Below are 21472 nucleotides of genomic sequence, written 5' to 3'. Positions count from 1 at the left end.
GATCAGGGCTTTGTCCAGATGGATGGGGGAGTGGATCCAGTAGGTTTACGTTTAAACCCTGAAAACATGTGGATTGTGAAGTAAAAAAATGAAGCTAACATCAGCTTCTGCTGTAGGGCAGGTAAAGTACAGATAAGAAGCTCCATCATCTGCCCCAAATAAAGCCACCACTCCTCCACGCTGAAACATGTCAGCTGAGGTGGTTCAGACATCAACTGGTCAGGGATGTCCGAATGTAGCTCTAAAATGTAATATCATAAATAATCTGTATAGGTTTACTATTCTAATGAGACAGCTTTTACATTTGCCCCATTAGTCTGGATTAACTCAGGGAAAATGGGATTCAGCTGCTGTGGGAGACAATTCAAGCCCATTTCAAGACAAACATGAAAAGTAAATTTAACATGTTGAAAACTTGTTAAAAAATCTTCACTAATCTGTTTTCTCAAAACACTGATATGCTCCCACCTCTCCTAATCCAATACAGGAAGCCCAACTTAATCCAAACATTAAGATCAGATATCAAATATTCTTTTCCTAATTTGATTTCATCAATATTTGTTTTCATTTCCAAACAGGCCTCTGTTTGTTTGTCTGGGCAGCCAGAAGGCAGCAGGGCAGCGGAAAATAAGATCTCTCTTTTGCATGAATGTGGAAAATGAAACAGACAAACACACTCGCTCACACACAGGCAAACAGACACATATTAAACGGAGACCTCAGCCTCTAAATGTATTATGGAGCTCAATATGAGCAGAAATGGAAATCAAACACGCCAAACAGTGCTCAAGGAAAATCAACAGAGCCGTGAGACACACGCTTCAGGATACACAGGAGCGGGACGCAGACAAAGGATCTGACCAAGACTGTTAACAAATCTGGATCCACTCAATCTGGAAGTTTTTACGACATAATCCTCCTCAAATGGAAATGTGCCCTTTATTTAAACACTTTCTCCAGTTGTGACTTCAGACCAATAATCCTAATCTGTGGGAATCAGTTCATGTGAAAATTTTGTATTTTTGTCTGTGAAAACACTAAAGTTGTGTTTTTGTGTGAAGAAGGCGGCCAGCATGCTGTCACTGTCAAGGTGAGCTAGCCTTTGTTGACAGAATAGGAGCAAATGTGTGTGTGTGTGTGTGTGTGTGTGTGTGTGTGTGTGTGTGTGTGTGTGTGTGTGTGTCAGTGTGGGTATCCATTCACACATATTTAGCTGTTTGTGCTGCTATGACATTTTTATGTTGCCGGTTGATAGCTTTGATAGGGACAAACAATATAAAAGAGGCAGAGAGGAAGGATTTAAAACACTAGTCTGGTTTCAGATCAACAATCCCAAAAGTTACAGATTTAAAAACTGGAGAAGAAAAGAATATTTTTTTCTTTGACCGTGAGAAAAAGTTGTTTTGGTTCTGATATAAGGGGATTCAAGGTTCAAGGTTGTCTTTATTAATCCCCAAGGGGGAAATTGAATGGGGATAATTTACAACTTTTTTCATATATTTAAATGATTTTCTTAAGTCAGCTAAAATGACCGTTTACAGGGTTAATGAAAGGCCACCCAGCGCCTATCTCCCCCTGTGGCCAGATTATTTCACTTGCAACTTCAGACTGGCGGGCCGCTCTGTTGGGACTTAGAAAAATTGAGCTGACATACCTGGCGCTGCAGTCTGGTTCCAGCATGTTTCCTGTAAGCTTTAGATCATGAGTACAGCTGATTATTTTAATGTAGTGATTAATCACTTCTGTAGACCCTAAGGAATACTGGGGAGACGTTTCAACTGTTAGATTAAGGTATTAAAAAGACAAATTCACAGCGAGGAGATTTGCTTTCAGTTCTACAAATGGACACTAGGGGGTGATAAAAGCAAGCCAAAACTGCCTAGTTCCTCTTTAAAAAAATCTGATTCAAGAAATATCTTCACTGATTGGTGATATCAGCAGAAAATATTAATAATAATAATAATAATAATAATAATAATAATAATAATAATAATTTTTATTTATACATGCCTTTTAAGACATTCAAGGTCGCTGAACATAAAGCATGAACACAAGTACAAATCAATATAAACAAATCAATTAGAGATGAGAACAATATACATCAACAACAGAGAAACACATAAAACCAGGAGCAGGTTAGAAACGAAAGGCCATATTAGACAGTCACAAGAAAAATACAAAACAAGAAGAGGATTGTGCACTGGCATCGTCACCAGGGATGTATTTTGTATTCATCCCTTACCGCCGAATACCCTCCATCCTCACCCACCCACCCACCCACCCAAACACACACACACACACACACACACACACACACACACACACACACACACACACACACACACACACACACACACACACACACACACACACACACACACACTAACACACACACACACACACACACACACACACACACACACACACACACACACACACACACACACACAATGCTGTTCTGCATCTCTTGCATTGTGCATTGTGAAGTGTTATAATGCATGTCAGTGTTGATTAAGAAAGCTGCACTATCAAAGTCAAAGATGTGTGTGTGTGTGTGTGTGTGTGTGTGTGTGTGTGTGTGTGTGTGTGTGTGTGTGTGTGTGTGTGTGTGTGTGTGTGTGTGTGTGTGTGTGTGTGTTTGAAGAAGTCATCCTTGGCTGGTGAAACTCAACATTTGATTTGGTAAAAGGAGCAGGACACTTCTATTAATCAGCATTTCCCAACTATTGGCTGCCTTTCTATCTGGCTGATTGACTGGCTGTGTGGTGGCTGGACAGACTGACTTCCTGGCTGGCTACCTCCCTGACTGGCAGCGTGAGTGGACACATGCCTGGCTGCTTAACATATCCAAAAGAACAAACACAGCAGCAAAAATAGGAAGGGAAGTTAAAGACGGATCTTAACCAGAGTGACTCCCTTCTGCGGTGAGGATCAGAATCAGCACAGAGGAATAATAATAATTAAAAATCTGATTAATGAGCCTTTTACATCAGTGCTCTGAAGCCTACATCTGAACATCAGCTAAACAGAAGCTGGGAGGATCAGAACAGGGTCACGTCGGAGGGGACAGGGTCTAGAGAGAGGAGGTTGACTTGATAATGAAGAGGTTAAGAACACCACGGAGTACGAGAAAAGGGGAGGTCATGTTGGAGGAAGAAATCAAGGAGGCAGAAGGAGTGAGAAAAAGAGGTCATAAGAGGGGAAGAGGACATTTAGTGATCGAGTCAAGAGATCTGTATTTGCTCTACTTAAATTTCCTTTGTTTCAGTCCAGCTGGTAAACCCATGGCTCAGATCCATCACAGAGGTGTGTTTAACATGATGGAGTTTCCACTCTTACCTGTTATCCCATCAGCACCTCCACCACCTTAACCCAGTACCCCCATATCTGATTAAATGACTGGCCCCATGGCAGCACCCCTCCACCTCCCATCCCCCTTCTTTACAACTCAATCATCCTGCGTTACAGCCACACATAGACTGCTTATCCTGAGTGTCAAAAATTGAAAGGGGACAGAAGGGCAGCGAGGAAGAAAGACTGTTAGAAAAGAAAGAGCAAGTAAGAGAAGATAGGGAGGCAAAAGAATAAGGGGTGGCCCAAGAGCAATTTCTTTCTTGAATAAGAAAGACAATGGGAGGGGTGGGTGTGTGAAAAAAAATAGTAATGGCAAGGAAGGCCCCTGGTTCTGGTAAAAAAAAAAAAAGACTTATAGGTTCTGGCTCTTATTCGCTGATTCTTTTATTTGTTCGTTCCTTGGTCTTCCGTCAAGTCAAGTGCTCGCCCTGTCGTTCTCTTTTGTGCCGGCCGGACTAGATAAGAGCTGCTAGTATGACTGCCTGCTAGTCATTCAGTTATTACGGAGGGGGAGAGAGAGAGAGAAAGGAAGAGAGGAGAAAAGAGGACGAAAAGACTAATTCTACCGACAGATAAATGGCTCATTTTGAATGGCCTTTCCTTTTTTAATTCACTCTCTCGTTCTCCTCTGTTCAAATATTTGCTGTTCTCTTCTTTTCACCTGACTGCACTTCGTCGTCCCCCCCCCCCCCACACACACACACACACACACACTTCACGATGACATGCAGCCTAATATGCATCTGGAGTTGTCTCGTTGAGAGCTATTAAAATGAGATCTTCTCTTCACTAATCCATATTATTGGACAGTAAGGCCTTTCATGCCCTTTGAATAATAACTTCTGATATTTCCACATAACCACAGTTTCCAGAGCGTGACGGCTTACTCGTCATACACCGTGCACTGTGTGCGACCAGGAGCCTCCTACCACTGTTGGAATTAGGAAAGAGCTTGCCTCTGCTTGTGTGTTTGCAAGCATCTGTGTGTGTGTGTGTGTGTGTGTGTGTGTGTGTGTGTGTGTGTGTGTGTGTGTGTGTGTATGCATGCACACTTCAAATTGAACAAGACTTAAATGGTAGCCTTTCAAAATAATCATGATCACTAGTTTTTCAGTCTTGCATTAAGAGTTTAAAAAGCTTTTCTGTGGCCTTTTTCTAACTCATTTGTACTAAATTCATGCCCGGTACCCTCAGAAAGTAATCTGGACATAAATCTACAACTGATAAACTTTTGGAGTCACTTCAATTCAAGAAGTCATCCTTAGCTGAGCTACTTAGGCAAATGCAAAATTTAGATTTTTCAGTTTCACAGATTATGTATTAAATTTTCTCATGGTTGTAGTTAAGAGTTGTTCCAAACAGATTCTCTCACCACTACTTCACAATGGAAGCATCAGCATCCCAGAACGGCAGTGGAACGCCACTGCTTCAAATAGAATTCATTATAGTCAACGGGGGTGATTCAAACCAGACGCAACAAGGACATTTTCAGGTGCGTCCCCGATGCCGAAAGTGCCGTTTTTCTTCACAGCTCAAAGCAAAGGAGACTTTCCGACTGCAAATCACAATGTAGCATAAAACTGACACAATGGGATGTCCGCTGGCGCTGCACCGACCAGCACCTTTCACCGCATCTGAACCTTAACCCTCTTGGTACTTCCAACGTTCCCGTCGCACCCAATCCTAATGTTTCCCACCTTGCTATTTGGAACCTCCCCCTTACCTGGGGCCCAAACCAACACAATCTCAGTCCAAATGCGTAGGACAGACACACTTGTTCACTGTGATGGGAAGGTGTGAGGTCACAAGAAGGTTAAGGTTAGGATGGGAGTGAGGGGAAAGTTAGCAATAGCAAGAGGGCTAAGGTTCGGATGGGGTGAGATGCGCTGGTCAGTGCAGCGCCAGCAGACATCCCATCGCATCACTTTGATGCTGCATCGGAATTGCAGTAGGAAAAATCCCCTTTGCATCCAGCTGTGACAAAAGGACAATTTTAAATTGGACATGGAGGGTCACTATACACGCGTTTGTTTCTGACGCATTGGGAGTGAGAATGTGTTGGTAGAGAAGATGCTCGGCGGCTTCTCCTGGTGAGAACTGGAATGCAGCGAAACTTGCGAGTAAACCGTTCTGCTGCCATTCTGCGCCGTTGATGCCTCCAGTGTGAAGCAGAGGCTAGGCTGAGTGAGTTCTTGTAAAATTATGTGAAATTATGCAATAATGCTAATTTGGCTTTTTTTTCAGGATTTGACAAACAAGTAAGGCTGCATGATATTAGGAAAACCTGCGATATGCAGTGATTAATTTTGCAGTGATGATATTACTTGTGATAAATAAAAACTTAACTCAGGAACAAAAATAATAAAAAACAAAGAAATGAAAAAATTACAAAAAATCATAAAAATGAGAAAAGCAAAAGATGTGAGGAAAGGGAAAAAGAAAATGAACAAGAAAAGGCAATCAGTGGATCCCGGGAAAAGTAGAATCAGCAGAAAGAGCAGAGCAACGCTAACTCAGGTGTTTGCTAACCAGCTAAATTAAGTGTCATTCGCCTCGGGGGCGGGCCTCTAACCTGTGGGAATCCACCCAATTGGCCAAATGGGTGAAGAGCTCTATTGTTAAAAAATCACCATGCTTCCCTTTGATTGACAGAATGCGTTATGTGTAGCAAACATTTGAGCTGACCATTCTTTACTATATTTCTCTGTTCTTTGCGATATGCATATTGTGCACGCTGATATCGCGATAACAATATATTTGCGATATATTGAGCAGCCCTAATAACAAGTATTCATCTTTCAACATAAGAAGGTCATAAACCCTGACATGAAAGATGGAGGGCAATATGGGATTGCATGGTTTAAACGATTTTTAACAAATTGTACAATATTGATTAACATGGTTGGGATCTGGTGTTGGACAGAAAACACCTGAAAAAATTACAAGGGGAACCATTGAAAACTTTTAAACAAAACCTGTAGAACTGCTCAGTAAAACCACCGTAAAACATTTAGTAGCAATTATTAAAAATAAAAACGTAGGAATGGTTTGAAGCGTCTCCACAGTACGGGTATGTCTTTGAAAGTCCAACCTCATTTTCTTCTTCTAAAGACAAATCAGTAGTTTGCATAAGATCACATCAGTATGAAAATTAATGCATATCATAATTCTTCAAGCAAATAAAAGAGTGTCAGTAACATTAAAATTCTCTTAGATTTTGTGTGTCAGACATTCCTAGAAACACCCACACACACACACACGCACGCACGCACATCCACACACACACATAAACACACAGACACACAGGAACCCTAGTCTTGTTATCCGGGGGCCTGTCTTGCAGGCAGCCTCTCTAACGCTGAGTGATGTTTAAATTAGTTTACAATTTAGGCTCCTCGCTATCCGCAGACGGCTCTTAACTCAGTGTGTGTACGCTGTGTGTTTTTGTGTGTGTGTGTTTGTGCGTGTAAGAGCGTAACAAATTGTTGCCAGTACGGCAGACATCTAATGACTTCAAATTAGCTGCCTGGCGCTCGCCTTGACACGTTGTTACCACTGTTAGGAGCCTTTGTGTGCGTGTATCGCAAATGTGCTTTAGTGTGTGTGTGTGTGTGTGTGTGTGTGTGTGTGTGTGTGTGTGTGTGTGTGTGTGTGTGTGTGTGTGTGTGTGTGTGTGTGTAAGAAGCTCTGCGCAGCCATATCATGAAACATAAATTGGCTTCACCTCCCCCCTCTCTGCCTCTGTCTTTTTTGTCTTTGTCGCTCTTTCTCTCTCCATCAATTTGATTAAAAAAATTACTGTACCATGGCAAGCAAAGACTGGTGTGTGTGTGTGTGTGTGTGTGTGTGTGTGTGTGTAGGCATGGTGAACACAGTCATCCCTCACATGCACACAACGAGATGTGAAACAAGATGGCTGCTAACAGGTTAACAGGTCTATCCTCTTCTGTTCTACGAGTGTATGGGCGTGTGTGTGCATGTGTGTGTGTCAGATGCTGATAAAGAATGTGAAGGAGGCGTATTTCTATCTGACAATCCTTTCCTCTGTGAGTGAACAGTAGATCACTTTCTGTGAGGGCATGATTGTGTGTGCACGTCTGGCACGAGTGTGAGTAAAATATCGGTGTTCAGTGCTGTAAACAGCGAAGATTTCATAAGGTGTTGACATCACACACACACACACACAAACACACACACACACACACACACACACACACACACACACACTTGGAAGATGAAGAGTTCTATCTCTCTCTCTGAACAGTGGATTGCCTTCCTCATTCATCTAATCACACCATCTTCTCTCCTCCTCCAAGCAATTGTTGCGCTTCGCTCCCTTTTCACAGAACGCTGCACACACACACACACACACACACACACACACACACACACACACACACACACACACACACACACACACACACACACACACACACACACATTCTTGTATTTGTACCCATGTTAGGACTTTGCATTGACTTCCATTCATTTTAGTGAGTCCACTAAAACATTTGAGCCGGACACGGGCCTAAAATCTGAGCCCGTGTCCGGCCCGGCCCGAGGGGGTGGAGCCCCAGCCCGACCCGGTTCGAAAACGTTTTCAGGATTCTCGGGCCCGACCCGAGCCCGACTTTATTTTAACCAACTAAATGAAAACAAAGTGCGTCAATCCTGACCAATGTGTTAAAAGACGTGCAGGATCTGATCAATTTGTTTTTCCCTCATTTACCATCATGGAGATGACGGCACACTGGCTCTGGTGTTAATCAAGTTAAATTTGATCTCTTTCCAACAATTTTCACAAGAAAACAGAACAGCTAAAAGCAGGGCTTGTGTTGTGTTGACCGGACAGTTCCCGTATTTGACTGTTTATTTTGATGGAGAAAGAATAGAAAGAATTACCCCGACGCATGCAGACGAACTGACATTTTATTCTACTTACATCGCAGATGTAGCTAAATCACTCAAGAAAAGATTCCCATCTGAACATCTGAGCTGGACACCGCTCAGCGCAGCTAGCTGTCAGCGCATATGTGCACAGCGAGCTGAAGTTGTGGAAAGTGGCTTGGAGCGCGTTGCAGAACCAGAGCGTGTGCGGGAAGGTTCCTCCCACTGAAGCGAGTGTTATCCAAACCCGGTCTCTCAGAGAGACTTGTCACTTAGAAAATGTTCCCTGATTATGAAACTTTGGCTGAATTGTGCTTGTTCCTGTCTCCAATGTGGCGACGCATCCAGGAGGAGAATCCCAGAATCTCACATCGTCTTCAGCTCAGAAAGCGCCAATATGATTACGCACAAGCGTGACGCGTCAACCCGGTCTCACAGTCAGACCAGGTTGGGCCTGTTCAGGTTTACGCAGACAATCTTTACATTTAGAATTGACTTACAGATATAAAATTAATTCAGTAAAATATAAAGCATTTTATTTAAATATCCATTCATTATTTTACAAGCACAGAGAGCCGCATCAGATTCAGATCAGCGGGAAGATTCCTCCGACTGAATTCAGTCGGACGAATCTTCCCGCATGCGCTCTGGTTCTGCGACGTGCTCCAATCCCCTCTCCACATCTTCAGCTCGCTGTGTACCTTATGTAGTGCACGCTGACAGTGAGCTGCGCTGAGCTCAGTGTCCAGCTCAGATGTTCAGATGGGAATCTTTTCTTGAGTGATTTAGCTACATCTGCGATGTGCGAAATGAATAAAGTGTCAGTTCGTCTGCATGCGTCGGGGTAATTCTTTCTATTCTTTCTCCGTAAAAATAATCCGTCAACTGGAACTGTCCGGTCAACACAACACAAGCGCTGCTTTGAACTGTTCTGTTTTCTTGTGAAAATTGTTACAAATTGATATAATTTAACTTGATTAACACCAGAGCCAGGCGCACTGCGCCGTTATCTCCGTCACTGTAAATGAGGGAAAAACAAATTGATCGGATCCTTTTCTGACCTTCCCCACCTACAAAGTTTAATTACAACAATCAAACGTGACAGAGCCTGGATTTGTATTCTGAACAGTCTAAACATGTTTTAAAAAGAAACGTATGACAAAAGTGGCACCTGCTCAGTAAAACCACCAACAGGGTGAAAAATATCAAAATATTGTCGGCAGAGACGGGCTACAGCTTCTGGATCCACTTTATATGAATCGTTTTATTGATTATCGTCTTATGAAAGACAGCTTTGACGTACACGAGCGACCGGTACTGGCTGCTGTCACCTGTTGTGAGCAGCGCTCTGCTGTCTGAGGGTAGGCCCCGCCCACAACGCTGTGGCTGCTGTGGCTCCCAGTGTTTTCTTTACTGTGGGAAACAGGTAATAATGGCTCTTTGATGGGAACAGGTTGCCGACCCCTGGTATAAGTGTTTCAATTTTTTTAATGAATTTGATTAAAAATAAAGGCGCCCGGCCCATGTCCAAGGTAATTACACAGTCGTTGGCCCAAAGCCCGGCCCGAGGGCCGTCGGGCAGGGCCGACCTGAGGGCCTAGGGCTTCAGTGCAGGGCTCTAGTCCACTATGCCTAACCCAAACCCTAACCCTAACCAGTGTATTCCTAAAGTTATCAGTAAGTAGTAGTTGTAGTAGGGAGTACTCCGTATTAGGACCGGGTTTTGGACCATCGATCGTAAGAAGGTTAGTAAATATCCCAAATCCGGTCTTCACAAGGGTACAACTTGCACACTTGTAACCCCCCCCCCCCCCCACACACACACACACACACGCGCACACCTGGGACGTAATTTTGGGGGGGGACGGGTGGGACATGTCCCCCCCACTTTTTCAAAAGGCAGTTTTGGTCCCCTGCACTTTTTTCCGTCCAAAAATAATGTTACGCTCCATTAAATGGATTTGGTTGAGCACTAGGACCGAAACGGAAACCGGTTTACTATTAGACCCGCCCAAAAGCTAATCTATTGGCTCTGCTGATACTTGCTAACGTATTATTGGCTGTTGCTGCTGTCACTCAACTTGTAAACAGTCAGAACGTGCTCACGTTGTTTTGCTGGTTTGGAGCCGCTAGGGAACACCGGTACTGAGTCACATTGTCAACTAGACGCTGTGTAATATCAGAGCTCAGCACTGCTACAATTACATAACATTTGAATAAGTGTTCATTTGTGAGTCTTTGGTAGTTAGGCACAGCCAGGAGGCAGCATGTCAAGAAAACGAAAAGTGGATATAAGAGACTTCTTTCAAAGTCAAAACGTAAGTTGGAACATGTGACACCCCTGCATTAAGCTCAGACTCACCTCCTCCTTCACAAACATACTCAAAACTAACTTTTACAAACTAATCTCCTCCACATAACTGACTCCTCAGACACAATTTGTTCGTATTATTATAATTTATTATTATTATTACTATTATCATGATTATTATTACTAGTAGTAGTAGAAGTGTAACTTCAAAACTTTTATCATTTAACTTTATTGTAAACTTATCTATTGCAATGTATATGTTCACATTAAAAAGCTCTGAAAAATGAACAGTATCATCGTCAACAGATTTTTTTAAGCTTAATGTCAAATATGTACTCTTTTCATTAGATTTATCTTATTTTTTCCATTTATTTTTTGTGTGTTGAAATGCAACAACTGTTTAAACACGTTTAAGGGAAAAAAACATATTTAATATGTTTTTATACACTCAAATTGGTAATGAATAATTCACACATTATATTAATAATAATTGTGAATCATACTAGAACCATCCTGTAAATATTTCTGTTTGTTCCATTCCAAAATCTCCCACTGTTTATAGTTCATGCATCTTTTTTTCAGGTGACTGACAGAGATGCAGGAGGAGAGACCGGTGAAGGTACAGCAGGAGAGGCTGTAGGAGATGGAGGACGAGAGCCTGGAGGAGATGGAGCAGAGGCTGGAGGCTCACAGGTGAGGTTGAAATAATGAAGATACGATAGACATAAAATTGATCATTGTGACAAATGTTAGGGTGATGATCATGTGTAAAACATTAGTTCAGCATGTTCTCTAACACAGCAAATGAAATAACGGCCAGATCTCAGGAGGGACCGTTTATGTATAAATACTTTTTATACTTTTGACTAGGCCTGGGAAAGTAACAAATTTTGCTGGACGATATTTTGTCCAACAAATTGTTGATGATAAACGATATCATTGTCAACATTATCTAGACCAAAATAACCACTAATATAATGTTAATATATCATAATAATGCAAGTACACCCTTTAAAATGCAACAAATAAACCTTCATTTAACATTGAAATGTCCAGAACCAGAACTTCTAAATGAATAAAAATAACAAACAAAAATTAAATAAAAAAAAGAATCTCACTCCCTGTTAGAAAATGTTGCACCAAAAACAATAAAAAAAGACCCAAAACAATAAATACAATGGCCTATCCATTGTCAACAGCCAAAACTGCACTTCAATAATGATAATAAATATTAATGATAATAGAGTTGTACATTTTTTAACTTTGATATATATATATATATATATATATATATATATATATATATATATATATATATATATATATATTGAGGATGGAAAAATTATTGAGATGGGCACGTGACGTGTCAAAGGGTCTTTACATAACACCCCCACCCCAAATCCGCACAAGCCTGCTGTGTCCCCCCCCACTTCTGAAATCAAAATTTCGTCCCTGGCGCACACACACACACACACACACACACACACACAAACACACACACACACACACACATACACACGCACACACAGCGCTCAGCAGACAATCTGGCTCAGTTTGTCCACTCATTTGTAAGAACAGTAAGCAAAGGAAATGACCATCATAATGCAAGCAAAGCATTAAATATTCGTGTGTGTGTGTGTGTGTGTGTGTGTGTGTGTGTGTGTGTGTGTGTGTGTGTGTGTGTGTGTGTGTGTGTGTGTGTGTGTGAGAAAAGTTCGAGGAGTTGTTACGTTGGATGTGTGTATGGAAGACCGGCATAAGGTTGAGACTTTAGATTGTTTTTATAAAGAAAAGCAGATTTTCACTGTTATTCTTAGCATACAGATCAATAACTATGTCTGGTTATTGTCCATATAGCAGTATAAAGATCAATACACTTACTAGAGGCAATGTGTATTCCTATCTCACTCACTTCACCTCGAGTTTTCATTCTCACTGTTATTTTCACATTTATTGATATCATATACGTATCATTCATGTACCCTGTTATCCAACACCACCAATGTTATTGTTATAGATTTACGCAGCATGACTAAATTATATTTATGTCTCTAATCTGGTAGCTCCCCCCCCCCCCCCACACACACACACACCCACGGTTCAGCTTCGGTGATGCAACAACAGGCTATTCTGCCGTTTTCTATAACAACAAAAACCATATTTTCAGTTGACCGTGGGACTAATCTTTGGGCTAATCTGAGGTAATCTGATATTGCTGCTGCTCTTCCCTTCTTGCTGCTGCCAGTCACTGAGACTTGAACCAGACTGAGCTCTTTATCTCTTCTCAAGTTTTTATTTATGCTTCCATCTTTATGTTCATTTTTGAGATCTCCATTTGCAGATATGCAGTAGAGGAGATTAGGACAGAAAAGGGGTCAGTTTAAGAGGATTAGATTCAGTTCTCTTTGCTGTAGAGAGGCACGGATGTGTTGCATTTGTCTCTCTGTCAGTTCGCCTACCTTTCTTATTTCTTTTTTAACAAAACAACTCGTCTCATTGCATTTGAGATTGCTGAACCGTGCTGATGTTTCCATGTCAGACACATTTGATTTCAAACCTTTTCACGTCATTCTCTTTACTTTTGTATGCAGCTGTTTTCATAAACTTTTATAGAGGAAATAACAAAGCTGCATGTCCCACAGGCTACCTGTGGATAGAAGCAGGTTTGCAGTCTTTTCTCTCTGTTTGTTTAAAACCTACCAGGGATGTGTTTGGCCCAGCCAATGTTGACAACCAGCTCTCTGTCTGCCAGGTCACACAGCGTAGTCAGGGCCTTGATGTCGCTGTCTGGTACTGTCGGGTCGGGCATGGCGTAAATCTTCTCTGGCTCGGCCACCAGCAGGTGAGAGACGATTTTGTTATCTGCAAGGCAGCCAAAGGCAACTGACATGACCACCAGACAAGGAGACAGACACAGAGACAGGGAGATAGTGAATTTATGTTTCGTCAATCTACAAGGTGTTCCACAGCCATTTGGGTGTATTACATGTCTGTAATAACATCAGTCTAAAGATGGTAATTGGTTATGCATGAATTACAACATGAAGCTTTATAAAAATCACACAACAAATGTAAAAGTGTAAGAAAAATGCATGCTATTAAACTTTTGTTGCATTGTTAGCATTGGTCAAGAGCTACAAGTTACAGAATCACACATGAACATACACCAAAAACCAACAAAATATAAAAGTTTTTAACTTTTAAGTAAAACATGCTTCACTTTGAAATTAAAAGGCATTGCCACCAGCCATCCAAGTTTCCCACAATGTTATATTGTGAAATTGCATAACAGCCCCTGAGAGTCCTCACCGACACAGAGAGAAAAGAGAGATCATTCTCAAAGCGAAACGGCTCAACTGGGAATAGTGACATGTGGTGATGAGACCTCTATGGCCCATTAGTAACAGACTGATATCCCACGTCCAAATTAATCCACAGACTAATCAAGCATGTTGATGCAGGATAGGAGAGCAAGAGAAGAGTGAAGGATTGAAAGAGAGAGAGAGAGAGAGAGAGAGAGAGAGAGAGAGAGAGAGAGAGAGAGAGAGAGAGAGAGAGAGAGAGAGATTAGTGATGGGAGAAGACAGACATGTAGACAAAGAGCCATGGATAAGTTCAGACAATGATAAGCAGATAAACAGCAAGAGAGAGTTGTGTATTGATCTAAGACTGTCCACCACCCCCAATTTTCTTACAATCACACATAAAAAGGTGTGTGTGTGTTTGTGTGTGTGTGTGTGTGTGTGTGTGTGTGTGTGTGTGTGTGTGTGTGTGTGTGTGTGTGTGTGTGTGTGTGTGTGTGTGTGTGTTTGTCCAAACACACATGCACACACGGTCCACCTCTGGGGTCATCTGAGCTTCACCAATCCGAGTCACACTGCAGTATCTGTGGGTAAATCTTATTTAATGTTTCCCTAATTAGAATCAATGGAAGCCCATTTCCAAACTCTGGGCTATTGTTCTGTTCTCAAACGATCAATGAGGATGCCGAGACTAGGGATTGGGCTACAGATGGATGGGGTGTGTGTGTGTGTTTGCGAGAGAGAGAGACAGAGAGACAGAGAGACAGAGAGAGAGAGAGAGAGAGAGAGAGAGAGAGAGAGAGAGAGAGAGAGAGAGAGAGAGAGAGAGAGAGAGAGAGAGAGAGAGAGAGAGAGAGAGAGAGAGAGAGAGATGTGTGCTGGCAGAGAGGGAAAGATGAGTAGATATTCTGTAGGAAAAATCAGATTGAATGAACATGTGGTCTTGTCCTCTAACCATTGAAGGACAGAGATGCTTTATTATGATGATGCCAGGGCCAGAAAAGAACATAGGAGAACCTACAGTACAGAGAAGCTGGCCAGTGAAGATGTTCCTAGCACACACAGCCACTGAGCATGCCAGCACACTGATAGTGTATACACAGATTCACATTATCCCATAATTTCTATGATTAGTGGTGCAAAAGTCCCAGTAAGCTGTCGTGCAACTATTCAACATATTGGCCTAAAGCAGAATATGCTCCAGCTTTAGGCAGAATGGGCTTTAGGGACCGAGCTGCTAAACACTTCTCAATCTGCACTGTGTGTGTGTGTGTGTGTGTGTGTGTGTGTGTGTGTGTGTGTGTGTGTGTGTGTGTGTGGTGGGTGTGCAAGCAGACGGTTAGCTAGAGAGCTAACTCTAGTTTGATGTGGGTGCCAGGTTGAATTTAATCCGGATTAGGGCAGTGGCTGGTCTCCCTCCCAACCTTCTCTCACTTTGGGAAATGCTCTCATTTAGTATTTTAATCTCGTCCCTTCTACCTGTCTCTGTCGCTCTCACTCACCCTCCCTTGTTAATTGGAACTGTGAATTGTGGATTTTATTCTTCAAAAATAGCAGCCAATCCAGCTGGAGCGACGTTTATACAGTTATGATGAAATATTACAAACATAAAATGATACGATCCCAAACTGGTAGTGGGAGAAAAGGGGAAATAAGCACGCCTCTGGACAGATGGGGTTCTCTCTGCCCTCTGAGTGTGTGTGTGTGTGTGTGGGTCTATTTTAAATTATCCAATGGTCTGTTGAAATGGCTCTTGGTTGACCATCTGAAAATATTCTCCATGAGGTTGAATTAAATTTTTTGTTTGTTATTTAGATTCTTTTACTTTTTTGCTTTGTTTGAAGAGTAATAATAATACATTTTATTTCAACAGCACCTTTCTAAACACTCAAGGACACTTTACAGACAGAGATAAAATACACAAGAATAAAAGAGAGAACAGCATAAAACAAACAGATTGGAGCAAAGAGAGTAATTATTGGGATTCTAGATGGAACAGGTGGGTTTTGAGTCTGGGTTTAAAGAGAGATGGGGGGGGGGGGGGGGGGTTAGGTTATGGATGGCTTCGAATGTATATAGGATAATTTTGAATTGGATTCTGGAAGTGACTGGGAGAGCCAGTGGAGTTGCTGAAGAACAGGGGTGATGTGGTGGAAGAAGGGTGTTTTGGTAATGATGCAGGCTGCCGAGTTCTGGAGAAGTTGGAGTTTATAGAGGGATTTGTGAGGAAGACCGAAGAGAAAAGAGTTGCAGTAGTCAATACGGGAAGTGATGAGGCTGTGGACAAGGATGGCGACCGAGTGAGTAGAGAGGGAGGGGCGGAGGCGGTTAATGTTGTGTAGATGGAAGTATGCAGACCGGGGAATATTGTTTATGTGGGACTGGAAGGATTGTGAGGAGTCGAGGATGACACCCAGAGTCTTGACCAGAGGGGAGGGGCAAACTAAGGAGTTGTCGAGAGGAAGTTTAAAGCTGTGGATTTTTGATAGTAAGGATTTAGTGCCAACAATATTTCTGTTTCATCACTGTTAAGTTTGAGAAAGTTTGAGGTGAACCAGTCTTTGATTTCATATAAACAACTAGCAATTCCTGTGATGTGTGTGTGTGTGTGTGTGTGTGTGCGTGCGTGCGTGTGCGTGCACGTGTGTGTGTGTGTGTGTGTGTGTGTGTGTGTGTGTGTGTGTGTGTGTGTGTGTGTCCTCACATGGCTTCTTGGGGGGCAAAGCCAGTTGTGGGTTCAGGTACGGACTGTTGTCTGCATCTATCCGGCGTTTATATTTCTGTCTTCCACCACGGACCCTGTCAAGACGAACTCCTGAAAGTGAAAAACAAAGAAAGACAATGAATACCTTCATAGTGTGTATGCTAAAATAACAAGAGAGACTTCTAAGGTTGTAAATGTAAAAAAAAAGCAAACAGGAATTTAAAATAAGGAGCAAAAGAGAGAACAGTGTAGAAAAACAGCTGAAATGTCTCCCCAGCCTTCCTTAGTGTCTACAGGAGTGATTCATCACTAAATTAAACAAATTAGCTGTGTTCATGACCAAAAACATGCAGGAAACGTGCTGGAAGCAGAATGCAGCACCAGGTATGTCAGCTCAATTTTGGCCCAACAGAGCAGCCCACCAGTCTGAAGTTGAACTGGAATATTCTGGCCACAGGGGGCGATAGAGACTGGGTGGCCTTTCATTAACCCTGTAAAGAATCATTTTAGAACATACTGGCACAAGAAAATGATCTAAAAATATAAAAAAATTGCAAATAATCCCTCCTTGAACCGTCACCTTATCATGGTGGAGGAGTTTGAGTGCCCTAATGATCCTAGGAGGTATGTTGTCTGGGGCACTTTGTGCCCCTGGTAGGGTCTCCCATGACAAATTGGTCTTAGGTGAAGGGTGAGACAAAGAATGGTTCAGAGGATCTTTCATGGATGTACAATCAAGGAGTCAGAGTACCCGGCCTGGAGGGTTACCGGGGTCCCACCCTGGAGCGAGGCCTGGGGTTGGGGCCCGTGAGCGAGCACCTGGTGGCCGGGCTTTTGCGCATTCCGAGGAGGAACCAGAGCTGGGAAACCCGGGGATGGACTGTCCAATCTCGGGGGCAGAAGTTGCTGAGGTAGTCAAACAACTACACAACGGTGGAGCCCCGAGGGTGGATGAGGTTTGTCCTGGGTATCTCAAGGCTATGGATGTTGTAGGGCTGTCATGGTTGACACGTCTCTACAACATTGCGTGGTCATTGGGGGCAGTTCCTGTGGAGTGGCAGACCGGGGTGGTGGCCCCATCTTTAAGAAGGGTGACCTGAGGGTGTGTTCCAACTATACGGGGATCACACTCCTCAGCCTCCCTGGAAAGGTCTACTCCAAGGTACTGGAGAGGAGGGTCCGATCGATAGTTGAATCTCAGATTGAGGAGGAGCAATGTGGTTTTCGTCCTGGCCGTGGAACTGTGGACCAGCTCTATACCCTTGCAATGGTGATGGAGGGGGCATGGGAGTTTGCCCAACCAGTCCACATGTGCTTTGTGGATTTGGATAAGGCTTATGACCGTGTCCCCAGGGGCACCCTGTGGGGGACGCTCCAGGAGCATGGGGTGGGTGGCTTTCTGTTAAGAGCCATTCAGTCCCTTTACCAGAGGAGCGTGAGTTTGGTCCGCATAGCCGGTAGTAAGTCGGACCTGTTCCCGGTGAGGGTTGGACTCCGCCAGGGCTGCCCTTCGTCACCGGTTCTGTTCAAAACCTTTATGGACAGAATTTCTAGGTGCAGCCGTGGTGTGGAGTGTGTCGAGTTTGGTGGCGGGAGAATCTCATCTCTGCTTTTTGCGGATGATGTGGTCTTCCTAGCTTCATCCAGCTCTGACCTTCAGCTCTTGCTGGGTAGGTTTGCGGCTGAGTGTGAAGTGGCTGGGATGAGGATCAGCACCTCCAAATCTGAGACCATGGTCCTCGACCGGAAAAGGGTGGCTAGCCAACTCCGGGTCGGGGGAGAGGTCCTACCTCAAGATGAGGAGTTTAAGTATCTTGGGGTCTTGCTCACGAGTGAGGGTAGGAGGGATCGGGAGATCGACAGGCGGATTGGTTCGGCATCTGCAGTGATGCGGACAATGAGCCGATCTGTCATGGTGACGAGGGAGCTGAGCCAGAAAGCCAGGCTCTCGATTTACCGGTCGATCTACATCCCAATCCTCACCTATGGTCATGAGCTTTGGGTAATGACCGACAGAACGAGATCGTGGATACAAGCTGCCGAAATGAGTTTCCCCTGTAGGGTGGCCGGGCTCAGCCTTACAGATTGGGTGAGGAGCTCGGACATTCGGGAGGGACTCGGAGTAGAACCGCTGCTCCTCCGGATCGAAAGGAGTCAGTTGAGGTGGTTTGGGCATCTGGTCAGGATGCCTCTTGGACGCCTCCCTGGGAAGATGTTTCGGGCATGTCCTGCCGGCAGGAGGCCCCCGGGTTGACCCAGGACATGTTGGAGAGGTTACATCTCCAATCTGGTCCGGGAATGCCTTGGGTACCTGCTGGAGGAGCTGGTGGAGGTGGCCGGGGAGAGGACGGTCTGGAGCTCCCTAGTTGGGATGCTGCTCCCGTGACTCGGACCCGGATAAGCGGAGGAAGACGACGACGATGACGACGCAATGAATCCCTTTAACATCTATTTATGCATTTTAAGGTTTTCATTGCTCTTGTGTCCTAAAAGAGCAATAAAAACCTTAAAAAGCACTACAAAACACTAAAAGTCCTTCTGGCTCTATTCTGTGTCTTGCCCAATCTCAACATCCCAACTGCTGTCTCCCTCTCTGTCTCATTAATTAATTGACACAAAGGAGTCCTAATTAAATTAGGCCAATCTCTCAAGGGATTGGATGTTACCGTGGTTACCACTTAAGTGTGGAAAATGCAGACAGAGGTGCTATGTACCTCAGAGAGTGAAAGGAGAGGAGAGGGCAGAAAAGGAGGAGATGGCAAGTTTTGAAATCATTTTCACTTGAACCAGTGGCAAATCATTTAAATGACCTGGGTCCAAATTGTTTAAACACTTTTAAAGGCAGCAGCTTTTGCAAAGAACAAGAGAGCCAAATGTGTCTCTGTATCTGTGCAAACAAAAAGAGTTTACACCAGAAAATTATCTGAAATTCATAAAATATTCTTATGTTGATATGATTATGAAGCACAGCCAGAATACATCAATACCAACAGCAGCACAGACAAACATACATTTAAACTGTACACTGGTTTTAAACCAACAGAGACCAAAAGAGGGAGAAGAGAGTGGAAGCAAGGAAGAGATTTGCTTGCTCACAGAGATTTAAATCCTCTGAAAAATGTGCTGACCACATTCAAGTTAATGCACCTAAGAGAGTTAACACAGTCTTCTACTGACAGGAAAGAAAAATGTCAGGGAGAATGGCTGAGCATTCTCTTGGTTTTAATGAACTACTACTCTTATATATATATATATATATATATATATATATATATATATATATATATATATATATATATATATATATATACATATGTATATGGGAGGACAAACCCTACATGGGATGTACCACAGACAGATAACTGAAGTGGCTGTTGTCAAGAAATCCTACCAATGGCTAGACAGAACTGGTCTGAAGGACAGCACTGAGGCACTCATCATGGCTGCACAGGAACAGGCTCTGAACACCAGAGGCCAAAATCTACCACACCAGACAAGGTCTGAGTGCTATGCAAAGAGGCCCTTGAGACAATCCACCACAGAACTACAGGGTGTAAGATGCTGGCAGGGAAGGCATACATGGAATGCCACAACCAAGTGGCTGGCATCATGTACGGGAACATCTGTGCAGAGTATGGACTGGAAGCCCCAAAATCAATGTGGGCAATACCCCCTAAGATGGTTGAGGACAAGAGAGCCAAGTTCATGTGGGATTTCCAGATCCAGACTGACACAATGATGATGGCAATCCAACCGGACATTGTGTTGGTGGACAAACAACAGATGACAGCCGTTGTGGTTGATGTAACAATACCAAGTGATGTCAACATCAGGACAAAAGGAACATGAGAAACTAGAGAAATACTGGGGCCTCAAAGAAGAACTTGAGAAAGCCTGGAGAGTGAAGACATCGGTGGCTCATCTCAGTCCAGAACAGAGCAGTTCTAGGAACAGCTAAGATACTGCGCAGAACCCTCAAGGTCCCAGACCTCTGGTAGAAGTCCCGAGCTTGTAGGGATGAGATCACTCACGGCATTTCTGTACACACACATACACTGAAATCCATCATATATATATATATATATATATATATATATATATATATATATATATATATATATATATATATGTGTGTGTGTGTGTGTGTGTGTGTATGATGGATTTCAGTGTATGTGTGTGTGCACAAATGCTTGAGGACAGTGACAGGTAGACAGAAGGACTGACAGTCCAGTTACAGCAGGGGAGGACCAGTGTCAGCAAACGGTCATAGGACTCATAAGAATGGGAAGTGCAAACCTACCTTATCACCAATTCTTCTTTACTTTTTGTTGCTTAAATGCACATTTAAATGTTTTTTATTTCACTTGCATCCCATTATGTGTTTGAGTCCTGATGCGTAGCATGTTAGAGCAGAGTCAGAACTGGTGATGAACAGGTGGAATGAAGAACCAGCGCTAAGCTCAGCAGTAATAAAATCAACTTAGGATTTCAATCCTTAGGGAAAAGTCTTCTTGTCTACCACATGGATGCTGTAGCATAAGCCTAAGGACTGTGTCCGAGTCTGAAATTTTGCAGTGCATAAAAACAGATCCATAAACCCTAGCTGTGACACCACAACCATGGCTACAAATTAGAATGGCAGCATGATGTCAAAACAAAAGAAAACAGCAGTGGTCCTGTTGTTGCTTATTAAAAAACACTAAACTGGAGAAATGCAGCTGCTGGAATCAAAGACTGTATAACTCCTCCTTAATTGTGTAATAACCAGACTAGTCCGATTGCTAAAATCCCATAAAGCACAAGTTTTCTTTCAAATAAAGTGTCAGGTGGATCACTCTGTTTTGTGTTTTAATAAATCAGTAACTGATACATTAAAAATGTTTTTTTTTTATTATCATTTTTTAAATCATTTTC

At 43.0% G+C, this 21472-nt stretch overlaps 1 protein-coding gene across 5 annotated transcripts in view; it reads right to left on the bottom strand.

Annotated features, from left to right (window-relative positions):
- Positions 1 to 21472, bottom strand: part of esrrga (estrogen-related receptor gamma a) — an 87912-nt gene that overhangs the window by 21390 nt on the left and 45050 nt on the right. For 3 of the 5 annotated variants that reach the window (XM_070554792.1, XM_015952792.3, XM_015952794.3), the window contains exons 5-6: positions 16559 to 16669; positions 13253 to 13435 (exon numbers count right to left, since the gene is read on the bottom strand). In XM_070554792.1, the coding sequence (XP_070410893.1) occupies positions 13253 to 13435; positions 16559 to 16669 (294 nt within the window). The remainder of the gene's footprint in view (positions 1 to 13252; positions 13436 to 16558; positions 16670 to 21472) is intronic. The other 2 variants (XM_015952795.3, XM_015952796.3) reach the window with 1 other exon arrangement.

The sequence above is a fragment of the Nothobranchius furzeri genome, chromosome 9, assembly GCF_043380555.1.
Source record: "Nothobranchius furzeri strain GRZ-AD chromosome 9, NfurGRZ-RIMD1, whole genome shotgun sequence".
Classification (NCBI taxonomy): Eukaryota; Metazoa; Chordata; class Actinopteri; order Cyprinodontiformes; family Nothobranchiidae; genus Nothobranchius; species Nothobranchius furzeri.
The sequence above is the reverse complement of the archived record's forward strand: the minus strand, read 5'-3'. Positions and strand labels throughout refer to the sequence as shown.